At 45.4% G+C, this 17,244-nt stretch overlaps 1 protein-coding gene across 2 annotated transcripts in view; it reads right to left on the bottom strand.

Moving 5' to 3' along the window:
* Positions 1-17,244, bottom strand: part of PLEKHG6 (pleckstrin homology and RhoGEF domain containing G6) — a 188,010-nt gene that overhangs the window by 43,811 nt on the left and 126,955 nt on the right. For both annotated transcript variants that reach the window (XM_085619788.1, XM_085619787.1), the window contains exon 9: positions 16,748-16,897. In XM_085619788.1, coding sequence (XP_085475914.1) covers positions 16,748-16,897 — 150 coding nt within the window. The remainder of the gene's footprint in view (positions 1-16,747; positions 16,898-17,244) is intronic.

The raw sequence follows: 17,244 nt of genomic DNA, 5'->3' as shown, positions 1-17,244 counted from the left end.
GGGCACACATTTGATTGTCTGGTCTTCTATTGCGCCCCGAGGGCTGCACAGCTTTGGAGAAGATGGGAAGGCAAATTTACTATTCTAAATTCAGTCCTAAGAATTTTTGGGGAAAGCTAAAATTTAGCAGCACAAAAAGTTTAACATTAACATTTCCCATGTATTTTAAAGAAAGGTTAAAACGTAATTTAGCACTGCCAGGAAGTTCTGATCTGAAGGAGCCACTCAAGGCACAAATCTGGGAATATCATGTCAAGTGCACTGGCTATCTAGGCCAAATAGTAAGGGTCTCCATCTATGCAAGTGCAAGATGTCAGGAACACCAAAGGGTTATAGGCCAGAGGTGCTGGGCAATGGCAGTCCAAGCTCTGATGTGAGCCTCATTGACCATTCAGTTTTCCTCTTAACCAATCATCCAAATATGGTTATAATAAGAATATGCACCAGCATCTATCTCCCTTACATATCACGCCTTCACTTCACATTCGGTCTCAACAACTAGTTTGCCACAATACGTAGAGAGCTCCCATCCGCACCTCATACATGACTCCCAAAAAGATTCCCACATAGGACACTCTAAAGCTGCATGCTGCCAACCGTGCGCAACAAAAAGGTTAGCTTCTTCTCGACAACCTGGAAGTCCTTCAGGGCCTCAACAGGGGTACAATGCTCTGTGTAACTGCTACACCCCAATTCATTGTTACCCTGGGTGTACACATGGGAATTTTACAGTCAATAAAGAGGCTCTTTGGTAGACTCATCAGCGAGCCCAAACATACATTTCAGTGTCTTTAAGAGAAACAAAATCCTTCTGCCTGCATTATCACTCCCTACAGTTACTAATCTCCTCTTCCTCTCTTATTTTGTAGACTTCTAAGGGGAACGACCTGGGAGGTTTAGCACATGTAGAGTAAGAGGGGGTGGGTCTTTTATTAAAGTACTTACCTGAGGACAGATGGTCATGGCCCTTAGGAGGGTTTTGTCTGTCTCTCTCCAAACAACTGAACTGTACATAGACTGTGGTACTACCCAGGCTGAGACAGCATCCCCGGTTCACCTCAGCAGCTCTCCTACTGGACTATGAGGTCCCTCTCCCTTCATGAGGGGTTTCCAGGGGAGGGGTTTGCTAGAAGGAGCAGCAAATAAGCAACTGGTGGGAGACTAGTGACCCACACCACAGCCCCACATGCCATCCCCGGCACCATTGGCCGAAATGGACTGATACTGCCTGACCCTGTGTGGTGTCGCGCTCCTCCTGCCTCGTCATTTGCGGCCATGTTTTGTCTATCCCTGCCATCATGGAATGGGGCAGCAGCTTAGCCACTGTTTCTAATTCACTAAGCTGTGTGCTGCCACTACAGAAAGTTAACCTTTAGCTGATATATGCCCTGGTCATTTTCCTGGTCTTGATCCTGAGGCCAGTGCTGAGCTGTGGGCACTCCATACAGACACAAGATTTCCAGCCCACCTCGAACAGACCATGCATGGGACATCCCTCACCCCTCAGTGGCTGACAAGGTAAGGAGAAAACCCTGTGAAGCCCGCTGTCACACAGCATACCATGCCAACACATGGCTTATGGATAGCTTAAGGTTATGTAAAATGTGTACTTGTGGGTAGAGGGGGGGATAATTAAGAATGATATGAAATAGAAAACAGACTTCATTCTTTTGCATATTTAAAATAAACAGAAAAAAAACAGAAAGACTGAGTTGAGGAGACGTTCCTACAATAGTCATTGTGTGCATCCCTAAAGACGTTTCAGGTGAATGAAGATGTTAGCATAGTTCTTGCATGATAACAAAGATATACCATAGAAAAGGATGTCCTTGATAAACTCCTTGCTTGGGTCCTTAGAGAGGCACTAGGTAAGCATTCAAGATTCTCCTCGTGGGAGACCATAAAGCAAGATAACATTTATGATAACCTTTTGTGGGTCTCCAGAAGATATACCAAGGAAGAGGAACCTTGTATGATATTGCTGGTAGAACACTACAGACAGACACTATAAAGTCAGTGGACACCTCATCCAAGATGCTGACAGGTTAGGAGCTAAGCAGACCCAACAAGGGGTATGACTATTGCTGAGAAATATTGTTCATTAAACCCTCTATGAATGTCCCATGGCTGGGTGCTGTAATTTCAAATAGTGTCTGTGAGAGGTTATGGATCTCTGGCATGTAAAATCTTTTTAATGTAGTTGCTTAGTTGCTTTTTCAGTTGCAGGGCTTCTTGGTGCTAAGTGAGTACGAACTGTGAATGTAACTTCTGTTGTTGTAGGCAGTTAAAAACAAATGTTTATAAGGCTTTAAGATCTTTGTGAAAATTCTTGCAATCTTCCATGTTACTCTACTGCTGCTGTCCCTCCTCCTTGCCGCTACTGGGCAGGTACAAGGCCTGCTTTGTGGTGGGAGTGGGGTTATTCTAATGTTAAAGACTGCAATATTATGTTATGTCAATTTGCATTGCGCACTAGTCACCAGAGAGGGTATCCAGGTACATGGACAGGTGTGTTGGTTATGTAGTCCTCAAGGAGCTTATATAAAGTGCCAGGTCTTCAGCCTCTTGCTGAACTCAAGTGAGGAGAAGGCTCAAAGGTACTAGCAGGGGTCATTCCATATATTAGGTAAAATGTAGGAGAATGAGCTACCTCCAGTTTTTCTTTTGCAGATGAGGGGAGTGTGCGCGACTGAGTGAGACAGAGCGAAGGTGTCAGGTGGGTTGGTGAAAGTGTATGCGGCTGTTGGGAAGAGAGAGATTAGCTATGCGGTTGCTGCATAGACTCAGTGGTGAACTTTAAACATCCCTGAACTGTGGTACACTGAGACAGTGTCTTACATTAGAGGTGCTGCAGGAGAGAGGGGCGGGTAGCTATGTAGCATGTGTACATTTGTGGGATGGGGCCCCTCTTTCCTTTATTGCGCAGATGATGCATGTGCAGTGCATACCCCTACTACATTAGAAGCTTTTGTTCGGAATGAATTATTATATGTATATTAAAATAGAAAAGTGTGTTTACAAGATGAAAATGTGTGTATTTTAAGAGCGCCATTTCTAAAATATATTTAAATCTAATATTAGGCAGATGAATCATACAACATTGGAGACTAATTATTAAGAATACTAACTTGGTGCCAGTGGCATTGCAGCTATGGCTTATGTATTACCCATGTAGAGGCAGTTCAAATGTACAAAGCCTTTTTTAAACTACTGCTGGCAACCCTACATGGAGGTGGTCACGGCTGCTAATCTTGCATTTGTTGACCACTAATGTATACTTTAGTCTGATGTAGTCACTATTAAACCACATTAATAATAATCGTAGCTCGAGGTGGTTTCCATGTAACTTAAGTCGCTCTTTTTACTTAAAAGGTTGCAGACCTGTGGTCCAAGGCAATGCCTCACAGACATGAAGGCGGTAGCGGAGAGGGCTTGATCCTAGTTCTGATATCATCCTTTCCATTATTGGAGAGAAGACTGCAGGGGCGGCTCCTCCACCTTAGCGGAGGAGCGTTGCCCCACTGCTCTCAGAGCAGTGGAAAAGGGAAAAATAAAAATGATAATAAGATTAGCAGCATTTTATTTTTTTTGCTGCGGAAGCACAGGCGGGGCTGGTGCCACATGGGGACGAGTGGTACATGAACTTAAGTGCGCATGATGGTTTGGCTGGCCGTCTTGGGCCTGCCAAACAGTCATGAGCACTTTGCATGTTGTCCACGGGCTGTAATACACAGCCTGGGTGGAGAACATACACATGCTCCCTGTCCCTGTCTGAGCATCGAAACACGGCGCTTAGACCAATCACAACTCTGCATTGCAGCATGGTGATTGGCTTAGGGGAGCCTGTGCGCTTTCCACTTCTTCCAGATTCGAAGTCCGAAAGAGAAGTGGATAGACGACAAGAAGAGATGGCAGAAGAGGTACATTTAAAAACAAATATTCATCAACCCGCCCCGCCACCCCTGTTCCCTACCAGCCGCCACTGAAAGACTAGGTGAGCAGGAAAGCATTGAGCACATGCTACATATTCACAGGCATTTGTCGCTTTTGTGTCCATCCAATAGTATGTATACAGGGTTTGCAAACTTCTAACCCCTGTGCAACCCCAGTTTGTGCAGTAGTCAGAATTTTTACACCAGGTGATGTTAAGGTCAGCATATCTCGATAAATGTCAGAAGGTGAAACCTGACGGAATTTAAAGCTGAAAATAGCCCAGTACTTACAGAGACGTGTAGATTTTGGTGCACTGAGCATCAAAATTCACTTTTACTCGAAATAGGTGGAATGTATCGGTTCTATCAAATTTTATTGTGTGCGATCCATTTAGACTACTCCTCTGGGCCACTTGTAATGTGGCCCTAAGGAAAAGCCTTACAAGTCTCAGAGAACAGTGCATGCAACATAAACAATATATATTATATATGTTCGTGTACATGCTTATGCAGTCCTCCCTCCAGAGCCTAGGACAAGTAAGCCCTTGATGCCTGGTGTTGGAGACTGGGTTGGATGAGCATGCACACCCATGCCACATGCTGTGTTTGTGTAAACCAACGAAGTCAGTGTAATCTCAAGAATGCACTTACCATCCGTAGAAGCACTGGTCTCCAAGGTCAGAGCCTACCCAAACAATTACAGGGAGGAAAACAGACCTGCGGAGGTAATACAAATTTTGTATGAAAAGCCCTCACTCACCAACCTGGTTGGTGACATGCTTCATCATCGGGCCCCACCGGGCATGGCCGAGTGCCATCCCAGTGTGCTGCAACGCCAGGTTACTGCGGAGCGGGGTTGTGTGTGGTGATAGTGAATTTAAAATTCCCAATTGAGTCAAAAAAGTATTTTATTCGTTTTGCTAATTGGAAAATTAAAACATAATAAAAAGGAGTGATGGTCAAAAAAATAACAGACCGGGTTCACTCCGTGGCGGTCAACATGTTTCTGCCTTTATGTGTAGTTTACAGGCTTTCTTCAGGACCAGAGTGGAAGTGTGGGTGCCCCGGTGGTGTGAACGCACTAAGGTTCACCCTCCCGTGGGCTGCTGTGTGAAAAATAAAATGAAACACAGGGAAAAATCCGCCAAAAACTATAATGGTGGAGAGAAACGAGTTTACTCTAAAATGAGAAGGAGACATACATACACAAGACAAAACACAAAAGAATCGTAAATGTGCGTAGTCAAAACATTATAAAGCGCCATAATATAGGCTCAAACAAAGTGCGTGGATGGGGACAGTGCCAGTAGTCCGTACCTTCGGTGCATCAACAATGTGCTAACAGTGCACCTAGAATTAGCCAGGTACTGGTGTCAGGGAAGTGAAGGACTTCACCTGAATAGCGTGACTAGCAATGTATCACGGAATCAACGTGGAGTCCTAATGCTACGTGTGAGACTAAAAACTTAGCAAGGTTCATTGAAACAATGAACGCGGCCTGTGAAGCATTCCTGGTAGGTAGAAATGCCGAGGGGAATAGAGAGGTTCTTACTGTGAGGCTAGACTGTTCGTCGCCTCAGGGATCCCGGGGGAGAGGTGCGAGCAAATATGGCACACCCTGGAGGAGACAAAGAAGAAAAAGCGGCCACGAACGGCTGAATAGTGAAAACACAAGCCGAACAGTACTGTGAGCCTTACCAAAAGGGAATCAGAGCCAGAAGATACACTTACGCCCTCGCTGCTCGGCACCCGTTAGGCACCTACACCGCCTCAAGCCACCGGGTCCGGGGAGAGAAGAGACCTGGTGCGAGGCTCCTAAAAACAAGAGTGCGAGAAGAAAGCCCGTCGGTGATTGGGCAGCACCTCACATGCTGAGGTCCGATTGGATGAGCCCCGGCCAATAGGCCGCCTAGAGGCAAAGGCTCGACAATTTATTAAAGGGACCTCCCAAGCTGTGTACTGATGGGTTGAAACACAGCCAATAGGACGCCAGGAATGGAAGGAGGCTCGTCCGTAGTTTGAAAAAAGAGATAGCTTGAAAAAGGAAACTTTATGCGGTGCAAAGCGGGGACGCATGAGCACGCTTGACACAACGAAAACGTGTGTCAGATTGAAACCCTAGTTTCAGATAAGAGGGGGTTTATTTCAACGCACGTCCACAAGAACAAACAGAGAAGCATGCCAATGATGAGCACGCTTGACACAACGAAAACGTGTGTCAGATTGAAATACTAGTTGCAGATAAGAGGGGGTTTATTTCAACGCACGTCCACAAGATCAGACAGAGGAGCATGCCAGTGATAAGCTGGGAAGCGGTATGTTAAGGGGACGCTGCTTGTCATGTGCCCCAGTGTAGTAGGTGAATGTTGATAGCGTAATGGGGTACAGCACCAGGGGTCAGAACAGGACTCGGTGAAGTCACACAAGGTGACCCAGCTCAGTAAAAGTAACGGTCACTGTAGACCAATGGTACAATGAAAGTAGCTGCAAACATGAGTGCATACTTAGAGTATGTTGACCCAGGGTATATGGTCATTAAGACCCACGAGGTTAGTACCCAGACGGTACACCCATCTTTGTTCCTTCTCAAAAAGGATTTTTTGAGTGTTTCTACATGCAGTGACTTCCTCAATTACTGTCCAGTGCAGGTCATTGGTGGTGTGATTAGCAGAGAGGAAATGCTCACTGAGTTTAGTAGTGATTTTTTTGCACCTAATGTTGCTCCGATGTTCACATATACGGAGTTTCACTTTCCTGGTGGTCATCCCTACGTAGCGCAGGCCACAGGGACAAGTGATGAGGTAGACAACATTAGGTGTGTTGCAGTTGGTGTGGCTATTTTGGGTCCAAATCTTGCCTGGTTCAAGTTGAAGACTGGTAGTGTGAGAAGTCAGATGGCATATACTGCAATCCGAGCAAGGGAAATGGCCCGTAACCTTGGGAAGACCCCATGCTTCTGTGATGGATCTTTGAGAAGTGTTAGGTCTGGTAATGGGACGCGTCTGTACTAGGCTATTACGCAGGCTTTGAGCCCGTTTGAAGGAGAACAGAGGTTTTTCCCATCTCCGTTTGTTGCTGTTAATGATGCGCCAATGTTTCATGACAACTTTTTTCATGGCATTGGACATGGAACTGTAAGTGGTGACGCATGTCAGTGGTATAGATGTGACGTCTTTAACAGAGTCCTCCAGAAGGGCTTCTCTGGGTTGGTTTCTGGCCCGTTTGTAACTTTTAGTAAGGAGGGGTAGAGGGTACCCTCTGGCTGTCATTTTAGAAGTCAGATCACTAGATTGTGCCTTAAAGTCTCCCAGAGCGGTACAATTCCGTCGTAAGCGGAGGAATTGCCCGTAAGGCAGATTCTCCCGCAGTGCACGAGGGTGGAAGCTTGTAAACTCTAGGAGATTATTTCTAGAAGTAGGCTTGTAATGTGTCTTGGTATGTAAAGAACCATGTTTGTTAGTGATCAAGACATCTAGGAATACGACTTCATGAGAGTCATAAGTATGGGTGAATCTCAGATTCGGATCCAAGGTGTTGATCCACTGGAGGAATGTTTCAAGGGCGTTGGTATCACCGTGCCATATGAGGAGCACGTCATCAATATAACGTCTCCATAGGCCTATGGAAAGAAGATGTGGATTGGTGTCAGGAAGAATGTACTTCTGTTCGAAGTCGTACACGTATAGACCTGCTACACTTGGAGCAAAGGTACTCCCCATGGAAGTACCCGTGGATTGCAGATAGAGTTGTCCCTGGTACTCAAAAAAGTTCCTTTTCAGTGCCAGAGTTGCACATTGGATAATGAAGTTCTTCGAGGTCCCATACTCCCAGGGATGGGAATTGAGAGATTCACCCAGGACCCGGATGGTCTCGTCCTGGGGGATACTGGTGTATAAGCTCTCAATATCCAACGTTACCAGGATAGTATTCACAGAGCATTGAATACCATTCAGTAGTTTGAGCAGGTCCTTGGTATCTTTAAGATACGTCGATGATTGTTGGACCAGAGGTTTGAGAAAATGGTCACAGAACCGAGATAATGGTTCCAAAAGGGAGCCAATCCCCGACACAATGGGGCGCCCAGGGGGAGGGAGTCTCCCCTTGTGAATTTTGGGGAGTGTATAGAAATATGGTATGGTCCCTTGGCTCTCGGTAAGGAAACGTGCTTCCGGTCTGGTGATGGTGCCTTCAGTTAGTGCTTCCTCGACTATCCTCTCGATCTGGATCTTAAGATCATTAGAGGGGTCATTGGGAAGAGGTGTATAGTTCTTGCGGTCACTAAGGAGTCTACGGCACTCAAGGTCATAATCCACAGTATTCAATAGGACCACGGCTCCGCCCTTGTCTGCCGGTTTAATTGTGAGATGCTGTGTTTGGTCATTGCCATTGGGTCCTCTCTCTTCCTTGGTCATGAGTAACCCTCAAACACCTACTCACTTGCATCGGCCTCTCCTTACCAAAATATTATTTGTGGCACTCGTTGCAGAAATTTAGGAAGAGTTAAACGTCAAACGTCTTTGTTGACATCTGGGAGACCTGCAGGCCGGAAGTTCTCAATCCCAGAAAAGCCAACTCAGCCATTCTGAGATTGGTAAAGTACATCCCAGGAAATTGGGTAATGATAATTTATTTACAGAACTTAGACATGGGCAGAATGTAATACTAAATGCTATATAAAAAGATGCAATTTTTCTTACATTTAGAGAATTTCTTCAGCACAGCAGTGAATGAGTCTACTAAAAAGGATGTAAATAGTATATAGCAAACCATTCAGGGGGTTTGTGCACTCTCTAGCAGTTCATAAACCCCACAATCTAAATAGCGAGGGCCTGGCGACAGCGAAGCAGAGACTAGAGTGGCAGGAGCAGTAGCCAGGGCGCCAGCCTGAAATAGCCAATGGGAATAACCTCAGACCAGGTTAAATGAGCCCTGAGAGGCAGATGGCCAAGTTGCTTCAACAAAGAAATCGATTGGTAGCAGGGTCATTCAAAGGAGTGCCCTTCCCAGAGATCATGGTATCGCTGCTAGTGGCAGTACCATGGCAGTTCATAATGATCTATCACCCGTCACACCAAGTAGGCTATATCTGTGAATGATGGCATAGATTTGGAGCAATGTAAAGTAGCATACACATGGCAGGATGATGCAAAAGAATTGGATAGAGCAGCGGGCAAGGGACATCGAATCTGCATTCAGGCTACTTCCAGTCCATCTGACTAGCTACAAGCTGCTGAATTTTCTGTTCAAAGGATACTTTTATGACAGATGTTTGCCCATTGAATGAGCAGTGCCTTGTTCATACTTCTAAATGTTCAGCACTTTCCTTGAATGGGCACTGCATCAGAGGCACCCGGGTAGGCAGGATTTATGTTTTTGAAGGGGGAACCAGCCTTGGCCCAGAGCATCAACTTGTTGGAGGCCTTTAAGAAATTGGCTGACGAGTTAGCAGTCCTGCTAGCACAAGACAAAACAAAATCCTGAACACAGCAAAAAAATTCTAGAGATAGAAATTGAAGTGTGCAGGCTCCAAGAAGAAAAAAATAGGACAACTGAGAGATACCGTGTCAGAGAAGAACAAGGCAACCTTGGAAGAAATTCACAGTCTAATAGGGAAACTGAGTATCACCAGAAGGGTGATCCCACTTGGCAGAACATTAGCAAAAGATTGTCATGGATGACAAAAGAGACGAGGGCAAAACACCACCACCTACGCTTGGACGCATACAAATCAGACTAATCCTTCTGGCACTGCCGGAGTACCCGGTAGGCCAGTCCCACATTGGACCCTCTCACTCAACACAATGAGTTTTAGTCAGGCTTCTCCAACCAGTAGCTCGTAAGCTACCTTTAAGAAGCTCTCCTGTATTCAACCCTGCCTACTACATTAGAAGCTTGTCTTTGGTTGAATTATTATATGTATATCAAAATAGAAAAGTGTGTTTTCAAGATGAAAATGTGTGTATTTTAAGAACTCCATTTCTTAACTTTATTTAAATCTATTACTTGGCTGACAAGTCATACAACATTGGAGACCAATTATTAATAATATTAACTTAATGCCATTGGCATTGCAGTTTTGGCTGTTCTGTATTTCCCATGTAGAAGAACCTACAAATCTTGGGGGAGGTTCCCGACTGAATTTAATGGGACGTGAATTTGGAGAGAGCCATGGGTCTCCTCTCAACAAGTGGGAATGTACACAGATTCAGCATGCAGTGAAGGGTTTGGAGGCATCCCAGGAATGGTCCCAGGATTGGAAGTTACACAAGAGTACAAATAAATGCATTATTGAAGCTCTATCGGAAAGCGATTCCCGGCTTGGAATGACTGGCTAACAAACAAAAAAATAGAACATTAGGATCGGATAAACTGGGTGTAGCCCGGCTCCTAAATAATGGTACATGAAACTGTCCTAGGGTACTCAGTTTACTGAGGAAACTGATAAACCCCCAGCTAAAAGTGAATATAGAGAAAAGAACAAAGCATGTGCCAGTAGCAAACAACATTACAGCAGGTGCTCTCAATTGCAGTGGGAGAAGATCCGGACTGGCACCATCCACACACAAGTGGGTGACACCATTCCCACTGGAGCTTTGGAAACTGGTAGACCCAACCTCGGCATGCTGATAAGCAATGCACTAGCCCCCAGATACCCTCACCCAAACCACTGGAAGGTACAATGGTACCCGGCCATCTTTAAGCAGGTCACAGGTTTAAGGGATCTGAGGGATGGGTGGCAAGTTCGGAGAGTTTTGGTGCATTTCACAAAATAGGCGTACCAAGGAGGGAAAACAAGAGCCTGGACTGAAGCACCTACTACAGTAGCATACTGTATGAGAACAGGACGGCAGGGGGACCCTTCAAGCAGCCATTGAAGAGCCAAATAAGGGGCTAATCACAGACACAGCAGAAAAAAACAAACCTGCCCATCCAATCCAGCAAATTTTTTAGGCATACTAGACTATGCTCAATTTGCCACGTGCAAGCAGAGCAAAACATGTTCAGGGTGACATTCAACATAGCTTTTTTCTAGACCTACAGAGTCGGTAGTATCGTCCAGAGGGTCAGGGGCGAACCATGTCTCAGAGTAGAGGACCTGGTTGGGAGGGAGAGTTTAATCACAAAAAGAAGAGGGATATTTCATAAAAATAAAGGTTTCTAAGAGTGAGTGAAAGGAGAATGCACCTAGCTTTTAAAACTGCCCTCACACAGCAAGCTGTGTCATGCTTCATCATAGGGCTGCTAACACACCTCCATGTTTACCCAACACTGGAGATGGAGCAATAGGGAGGGGAAGACCATACAACATACAGTGAGTAGTCAGTGAAAAATCAAGGGTGAGAAATGGTGCAGACAAAGTGGTGGTAAAAGCTGGTGAGTTGAGCAGATGGAGTCTCATTATAAGCTCCTCTACCTTGCATCCACTAATTTCTTTTTAACCCTGGACAGGGGACCTAATATTAACATTGTAGTAAGGATTCCCTGGGACCAGCTTTTACCACCACTTTGTCTGCACCATTTCTCACCCTTGATTTTTCACTTACGACTCACTGTATGTTGTATTGTCTTCCCCTCCCTATTGCTCCACCTCCAGTGTTGGGTAAACATGGAGGTGTGTTAGCGGCCCTATGATGAAGCATTACACAGCTTGCTGTGTGTGAGGGCAGTTTTATAAGCTAGGTGCATTCTCCTTTCACTCACTCTTAGAAACCTTCATTTTTATGAAATATCCCTCTTCTTTTTGTGATTAAAGTCTGAGCGGGAGGCCGAAGAGGGACTTGATCCTCTCACCCCTCTGTTCTAGTGTGTTCTTTAGGAGGGAGAGTGGTCTGATACAGAGTCTAAGGAGGTTGAAGATGCGAGTCACATGCCAAGTAGGTCTTCTCAATGTATACGTGCCTTTGGGACCAGCAGTGGACGGCCCAGTATTCAAACATATGGCTGGCTCCTTAAGTGAGCTCCAGTTTAAGCAGGTTACGTGCAATGCACTGACAACTTGGGGTCTACCAGTAAGTCGATTTGGGACTCATTCATTCAGACTAGTAGCAGCATTGACATAAGCAAGGTATGGCATGAAAGAAAGAGGTATCATGAGATTGGGCAAATAGGATTCAAGAGCTTGAAAAGTATGGTCAGATAAGTCGCCAAGAGGTTGAACCATGAGGATGAAACACCTGACAGCAAAGAGAGTCTTCCTTGGAAGACATGTTCTCCTGTTGGTTTTTTAATACCAGCTGTATAAAGACAACAATCTGAGGATGGTCTCAAGAATTTCTTCCTGCCGAGATCGAAACGTCAACAACCTTGCTAAATCAGCCCATGAAATTTGTATTTGATGCTTTGTATTTGTAAACACAGATCATTTACACATGGGCTAAGTGGATTTTACATCATCTAAGGCCTCTTCTATGAACTATTGCACTAGAACAACTATTTTATACTGCTGGACCGGAGTGAGGCGTTCGACACGGTTAACCACCATGTCCTGATCCATCGCCTCAGCAACCTGGGAGTAGCCGGGGCCGCACTGAACTGGCTTCGCTCCTTCCTGGAGGGACGCTCCTTCCAGGTTTTTGAAGAAGGCGTGAGCCCTAAACCCCAGCCCCTCTGGTGTGGGGTGCCGCAGGGTTCATCACTGAGCCCCACACTTTTTAACGCCTATATGGCCCCCTTGGCCTCAATCGTGGCCCCTTTCCGGATCCGCTTAGTTACATATGCTGATGACGCCCAATTGGTCGTAGCACTGAACCAAACCACACAACACCCAGTGACTCTAAAGACGTGCCTGACGGAAGTCGTAAAATTGATGGGGGCATCCCATCTGAAATTAAATGGAGAAAAGACAGAGATTATGACTCTGGGCAACGTTGGCAATGCGACACTTAGAAACATCTGGCCAGTATGCATGGGTCCAGACCCAGCACCTAAGCCAGAAATAAAGAGTCTGGGCATCTGGCTACACCAGAATCTGACATTCAAGTCGCAAGCGGGAAAGACTGTCGCAACCTGTTTTGGCCTGATCAGAATGGCCAGAAAAGTGCTCCCCCTGTTCCCCCCCCAAGCCAAGAAAACCATGGTCCAATATCTCGTGTTCTCAAGGCTGGATTACGGGAATGCACTCTACTTAGGAGCCCCGATTTCAGTTATTGACAAGCTGCATACCGTCCAAAACTGCGCAGCTAGACTACTGTCAGGAACATCCAAGTCCCTTTCCGCAAAGCCGGCCCGCCGCTGCCTACACTGGCTTCTAATGAAGGAATGAATTACTTTCAAATCCCTCTGCATTGTTCACAGATCCCTGCAGGGGATGGGCCCTCCACTTATCTCGGCTATGATTCGCCCCTACAAAGCGAGGAGGACGCTGCGCTCGGACGAACTCCACCTTATCGAGATACCCAGAATTAAACGATCCAGAAGTGGCGGCAGACGTTTTTCCGTGAACGTAGGAAAACTGTGGAACACACTGCCATCCACCTCCGGAAAGAGCCTAGCCACTTAACCTTCCCTAAACAACTAAAAACCCTTTTCTTCCCTAAATAATTCTCTTCCTCCTGATCACCGGTCATGCCTAGCACTGGGAGGCCTCCGGGTAGCCATGCGCTTTATAAATGCCCTTTTCATTTCTGGCTTTTTTGGTGCGTTTCATCCGTTCAGACCCTTCATACGTCTGTGAAAATTATTTCCTGCTTGTTCAGTTTAGTATTGAAAAAACTAAACTGTAATTACAATGTGTTGAAAAATCATCTACTGTTATGTGAATTAATATTGAAAAAAACATTTGTGTGCAAAATAAATTGCTCTACTTATTTTACACACTTGACACAGTGTGTGCTTTCTCATATATATTTGAAATATTTCATATATTGGAAGACCACACTGGTGCAATATATACAATTTAATTGAAGTGGAGTGGATTCGGGGTGACCAATCCATTGAATTTCACATTCCATCATGCAAAATAATAACTTCAGCAGTTTTGTTATGTTTTATCTGTGGATATAACATCTCCTGAGGGACTTTCAGGTTATCCACATACGCAAGTGTGTCATTGTCTCACATAGAAGCGGTAAGTGCTATATAAATGTTGCATTACTTTACAATGAGCGTTCCATGACTCTAATGAAGTTGGACTTGTTGTCCTGTGATACAATATATCTTTTTGAATTCAACTATTAAGTTACTTCACCAGTGCATGGTGAGGCCAGATTCAAGAAACTAAAGCATGTTTAGTTTTGACGACATCACCTTCAAAGAGCAGAGAGGTTCTGATGTAAACCCCTGCAGAAGCATTACACGTGATAACTTTGGCAACACAGGTACGACCCTGGATCACCAGCGACTCTGCTGATAAATTCTCTTAAGATAAGGCAGAGAATCCATGGGGAACACTTCACCGGAAAACATGGATTGTTCTGTGGCACTGAGACTGGAGTGTGAGTATTCCTCGTAGGGAAAGAGGATGCCCATGTTTAGCCGGGCACAACACTGTGCTAACAAACATATTATCTATTGTAGACTACTGACACTAATTATTTTTAACTCCACTGAACCTGGATTTAGATAACTGGGCAAATAGAAAAGTCTACACTGTAGACTCCAGATTTAGTATGGCTTTGTTCCCCTTTGTGTAATGCCATATTAAGAGAGGACACACTTTATGAAAAAGAGTGTTTAATGGGTTGGGTTTAGTCAGTCTCAGCTGGATATGTCCCAAGAGAGGCAGTTTATTTTGGCTGCGAGATCTGAATACTCTAGAAGGCTTAGCATGTCTTGAAGGTGAACCCTGGCAAATAAGCCTCTGGTGGAAGTGTCATTTATAGAAATGTGCATGGTCGTACCATGTTCCGTGGGATCTCTGTTCCAGTTCACTGGTGGCAACAGCCTCTCCGGCAAAGGGGGGAGGTTACGGAGTGAACTCTCTACCTGTGTGGAGTCCTCAAGAGATGCTATTCTTACTGTGTCATTCAGACCCTCCCTGGAGGAAGTGTTCCCAGCCTGAAGAGTGTTCCCTGAGGTTTCCTTGGATTTGTTGAGGTCTTGCATGACTTACAAGGCCGGCTCTAGGGCGGTGCGATCGGTGCCACAGCACCGTGCGCTGACTTGGGGCGGGGTTTTTTTTTGCAAGGATATTAACATTTTAAAAGCACCTGCTGCTGCGTTCCTGGCATCCAGCAATTTACAAGCATCAATTAAAACTTCAAGATATCTCCTGTGATGATTAGTGTTCCTGGAAAGAGACTGGAGGTTTGTCTAGTGGACGTTTTGACTCATGGAACAGCAGCGCAGAGGGTTAAAGTGCCTGCTGCTAAGAACGTATACCATGCAGATCATAAAGTGCATATAATTTAAATAGGTCAGTGGGTTACTGCTTCTATAAAATAGCTCTTTTTGTTATTTGAAGTTTGTAAGTCAAAATCCTAATATATAACATTGAGCTATTAATTGTCATCAAAGAGCTGCATGCAAACTGCAAGTTATTTGTTAGAGCTACATGTTCTTTGCACCGTCTTTCATTATTCAAATCTTCCCAAAGGGTTTATTTGGGTAGAAAACAATTCCTATTATTAAAGAGAACCTCTAACAATGGTGTTACGTTATAATTTCTGAATTTGTGCTTTTCCAGAATAAGGACTCAATCTATATTGCCTACCAGTATCAATGACGTGTCACTCCTATTCTACACCTTGCAGTTCTGTCTGATGTACATCTTCTATACACCGATTCATACACATACAATTGTCTCTGTGCCATGTGTGTGTGATGTAAAGTGCTCTAACACCTTACACTGGAATGAGTGGTGCTATAGCACTAAATGAATCGGAGAGACAGTGGATATGGAGACTTGAGGGGCACTGTTAAAGGGTGCTAGTGAGGGAATCCGTGGCAGAGGTGGCCATTGGGGGGCGCCACCGCCAACAAACATTGTCGCACAGGGCGCCACCAGTGTTAAAGCCGGCACTGATGACTTAATACCTGGTTCCTCAAGATGGAGACGGTCCCTTAGGATTCTCTTTGTGAGCAGATTCAGATAGACATCACTTTGTGGTTCAGCCCCTTCCTGGTGCTCACCTTCACAAGTGGTTATAGGGTCCCTTTATGGGGATGCTCAAGAAGCGCTGCTGTACTGTTTAATGTCTCTCATTTGTGAGGACTGCCAGGCAGTACAGGGAGCTCTTTGAGAGATACCTCTGTGAGAGTTCCTAAATGTATTATTAGAAAGCTGCTCAGCACATCCCTCTTGGCTTGGACCACATGTGATTTATAAGGACCAAGCAAGGATGGATGTGCTTCAGAGTGTTATTACCATGATGTTCAGCGCCTCCATGGTGACTGCGTTCTCTGGCTGAGGAGTACTCTCTGTGGGAGTTCCGGAGTGTCTCTGTGGAGCTGGTTCCTCAGACCCCCGAGGGGGAGGTTTTGCTATGTGGTTCAGGTACCTAGGTCACTGGCTGGTTGATGAGACTCCTTACCCCCTAAACCCCCCCAAAAAATAAATATTTTTAGTACCTTCTGGTTAGTGGAGGCAGGTTGTAAAGGGGGTCTTGAAAGCTCTCCACTGTGGAGGTCCTCAAGGAACTCTTACATTTTAGAGAACATCCCTCTTGACTAGGTCCTCAGTTATTTGATGGGCCGCCTCCTTCAGGCTGCTCTTGCTATGCTCCTCAGCACTCGGACTCAGAAGGAGTCTCTGTGAATTCCATCTCTGGGGTTCTCAAAGGGAGTTCCTGAACTAAGTGGTTCAGTGGATCTATGGTGGCGAAGTCCTCAGGTGGGTTCTTTGAAAGGAGGGTGCGGGTTCAATATGGAGTCCTTACCATGTTGTTCAGTGCCTCCCTGGAGGCTGGGTCCTCGGTCCGCTTCAGGATAGCTTTTAGCAGCAGCGAGTACTTGGTGATCCGCTGATGAGGTCTCATGAGCATGTCACTCAGGCGCAGACGATGAGACTGTTTATGTTTCTCAACCCACTAAGAACAAAGAGCACAAGAATGTGATGGAGAATCAGGACTCTATAACCATTTCAACAATCATGTCACAACACAAAATCACATACTGATTCAGGTGAGCCCTTTGTTGGAGGACTATCAAAACAGAATCCCTTAATTAGGATTCTTGGTCTTTGGACCAGCGATAGTAGGAGACACGAGGATTCTGGCCTAAAAACAATACTCTCCTTAGATCCCCTACATCAGTTCATCCCTTGGGATATTGTCTCACTGGGACTTGTGTTTGGGATGGGGTTCTGCTCACCGCTGGAACTCAATTTTCAACTTGGCCATCTCCTTCCATTTGGCCTTCATCCCAAAACGGTGCC

This window comes from Triturus cristatus, chromosome 7, assembly GCF_964204655.1.
Source record: "Triturus cristatus chromosome 7, aTriCri1.1, whole genome shotgun sequence".
Taxonomy (NCBI): Eukaryota; Metazoa; Chordata; class Amphibia; order Caudata; family Salamandridae; genus Triturus; species Triturus cristatus.
The sequence above is the reverse complement of the archived record's forward strand: the minus strand, read 5'-3'. Positions and strand labels throughout refer to the sequence as shown.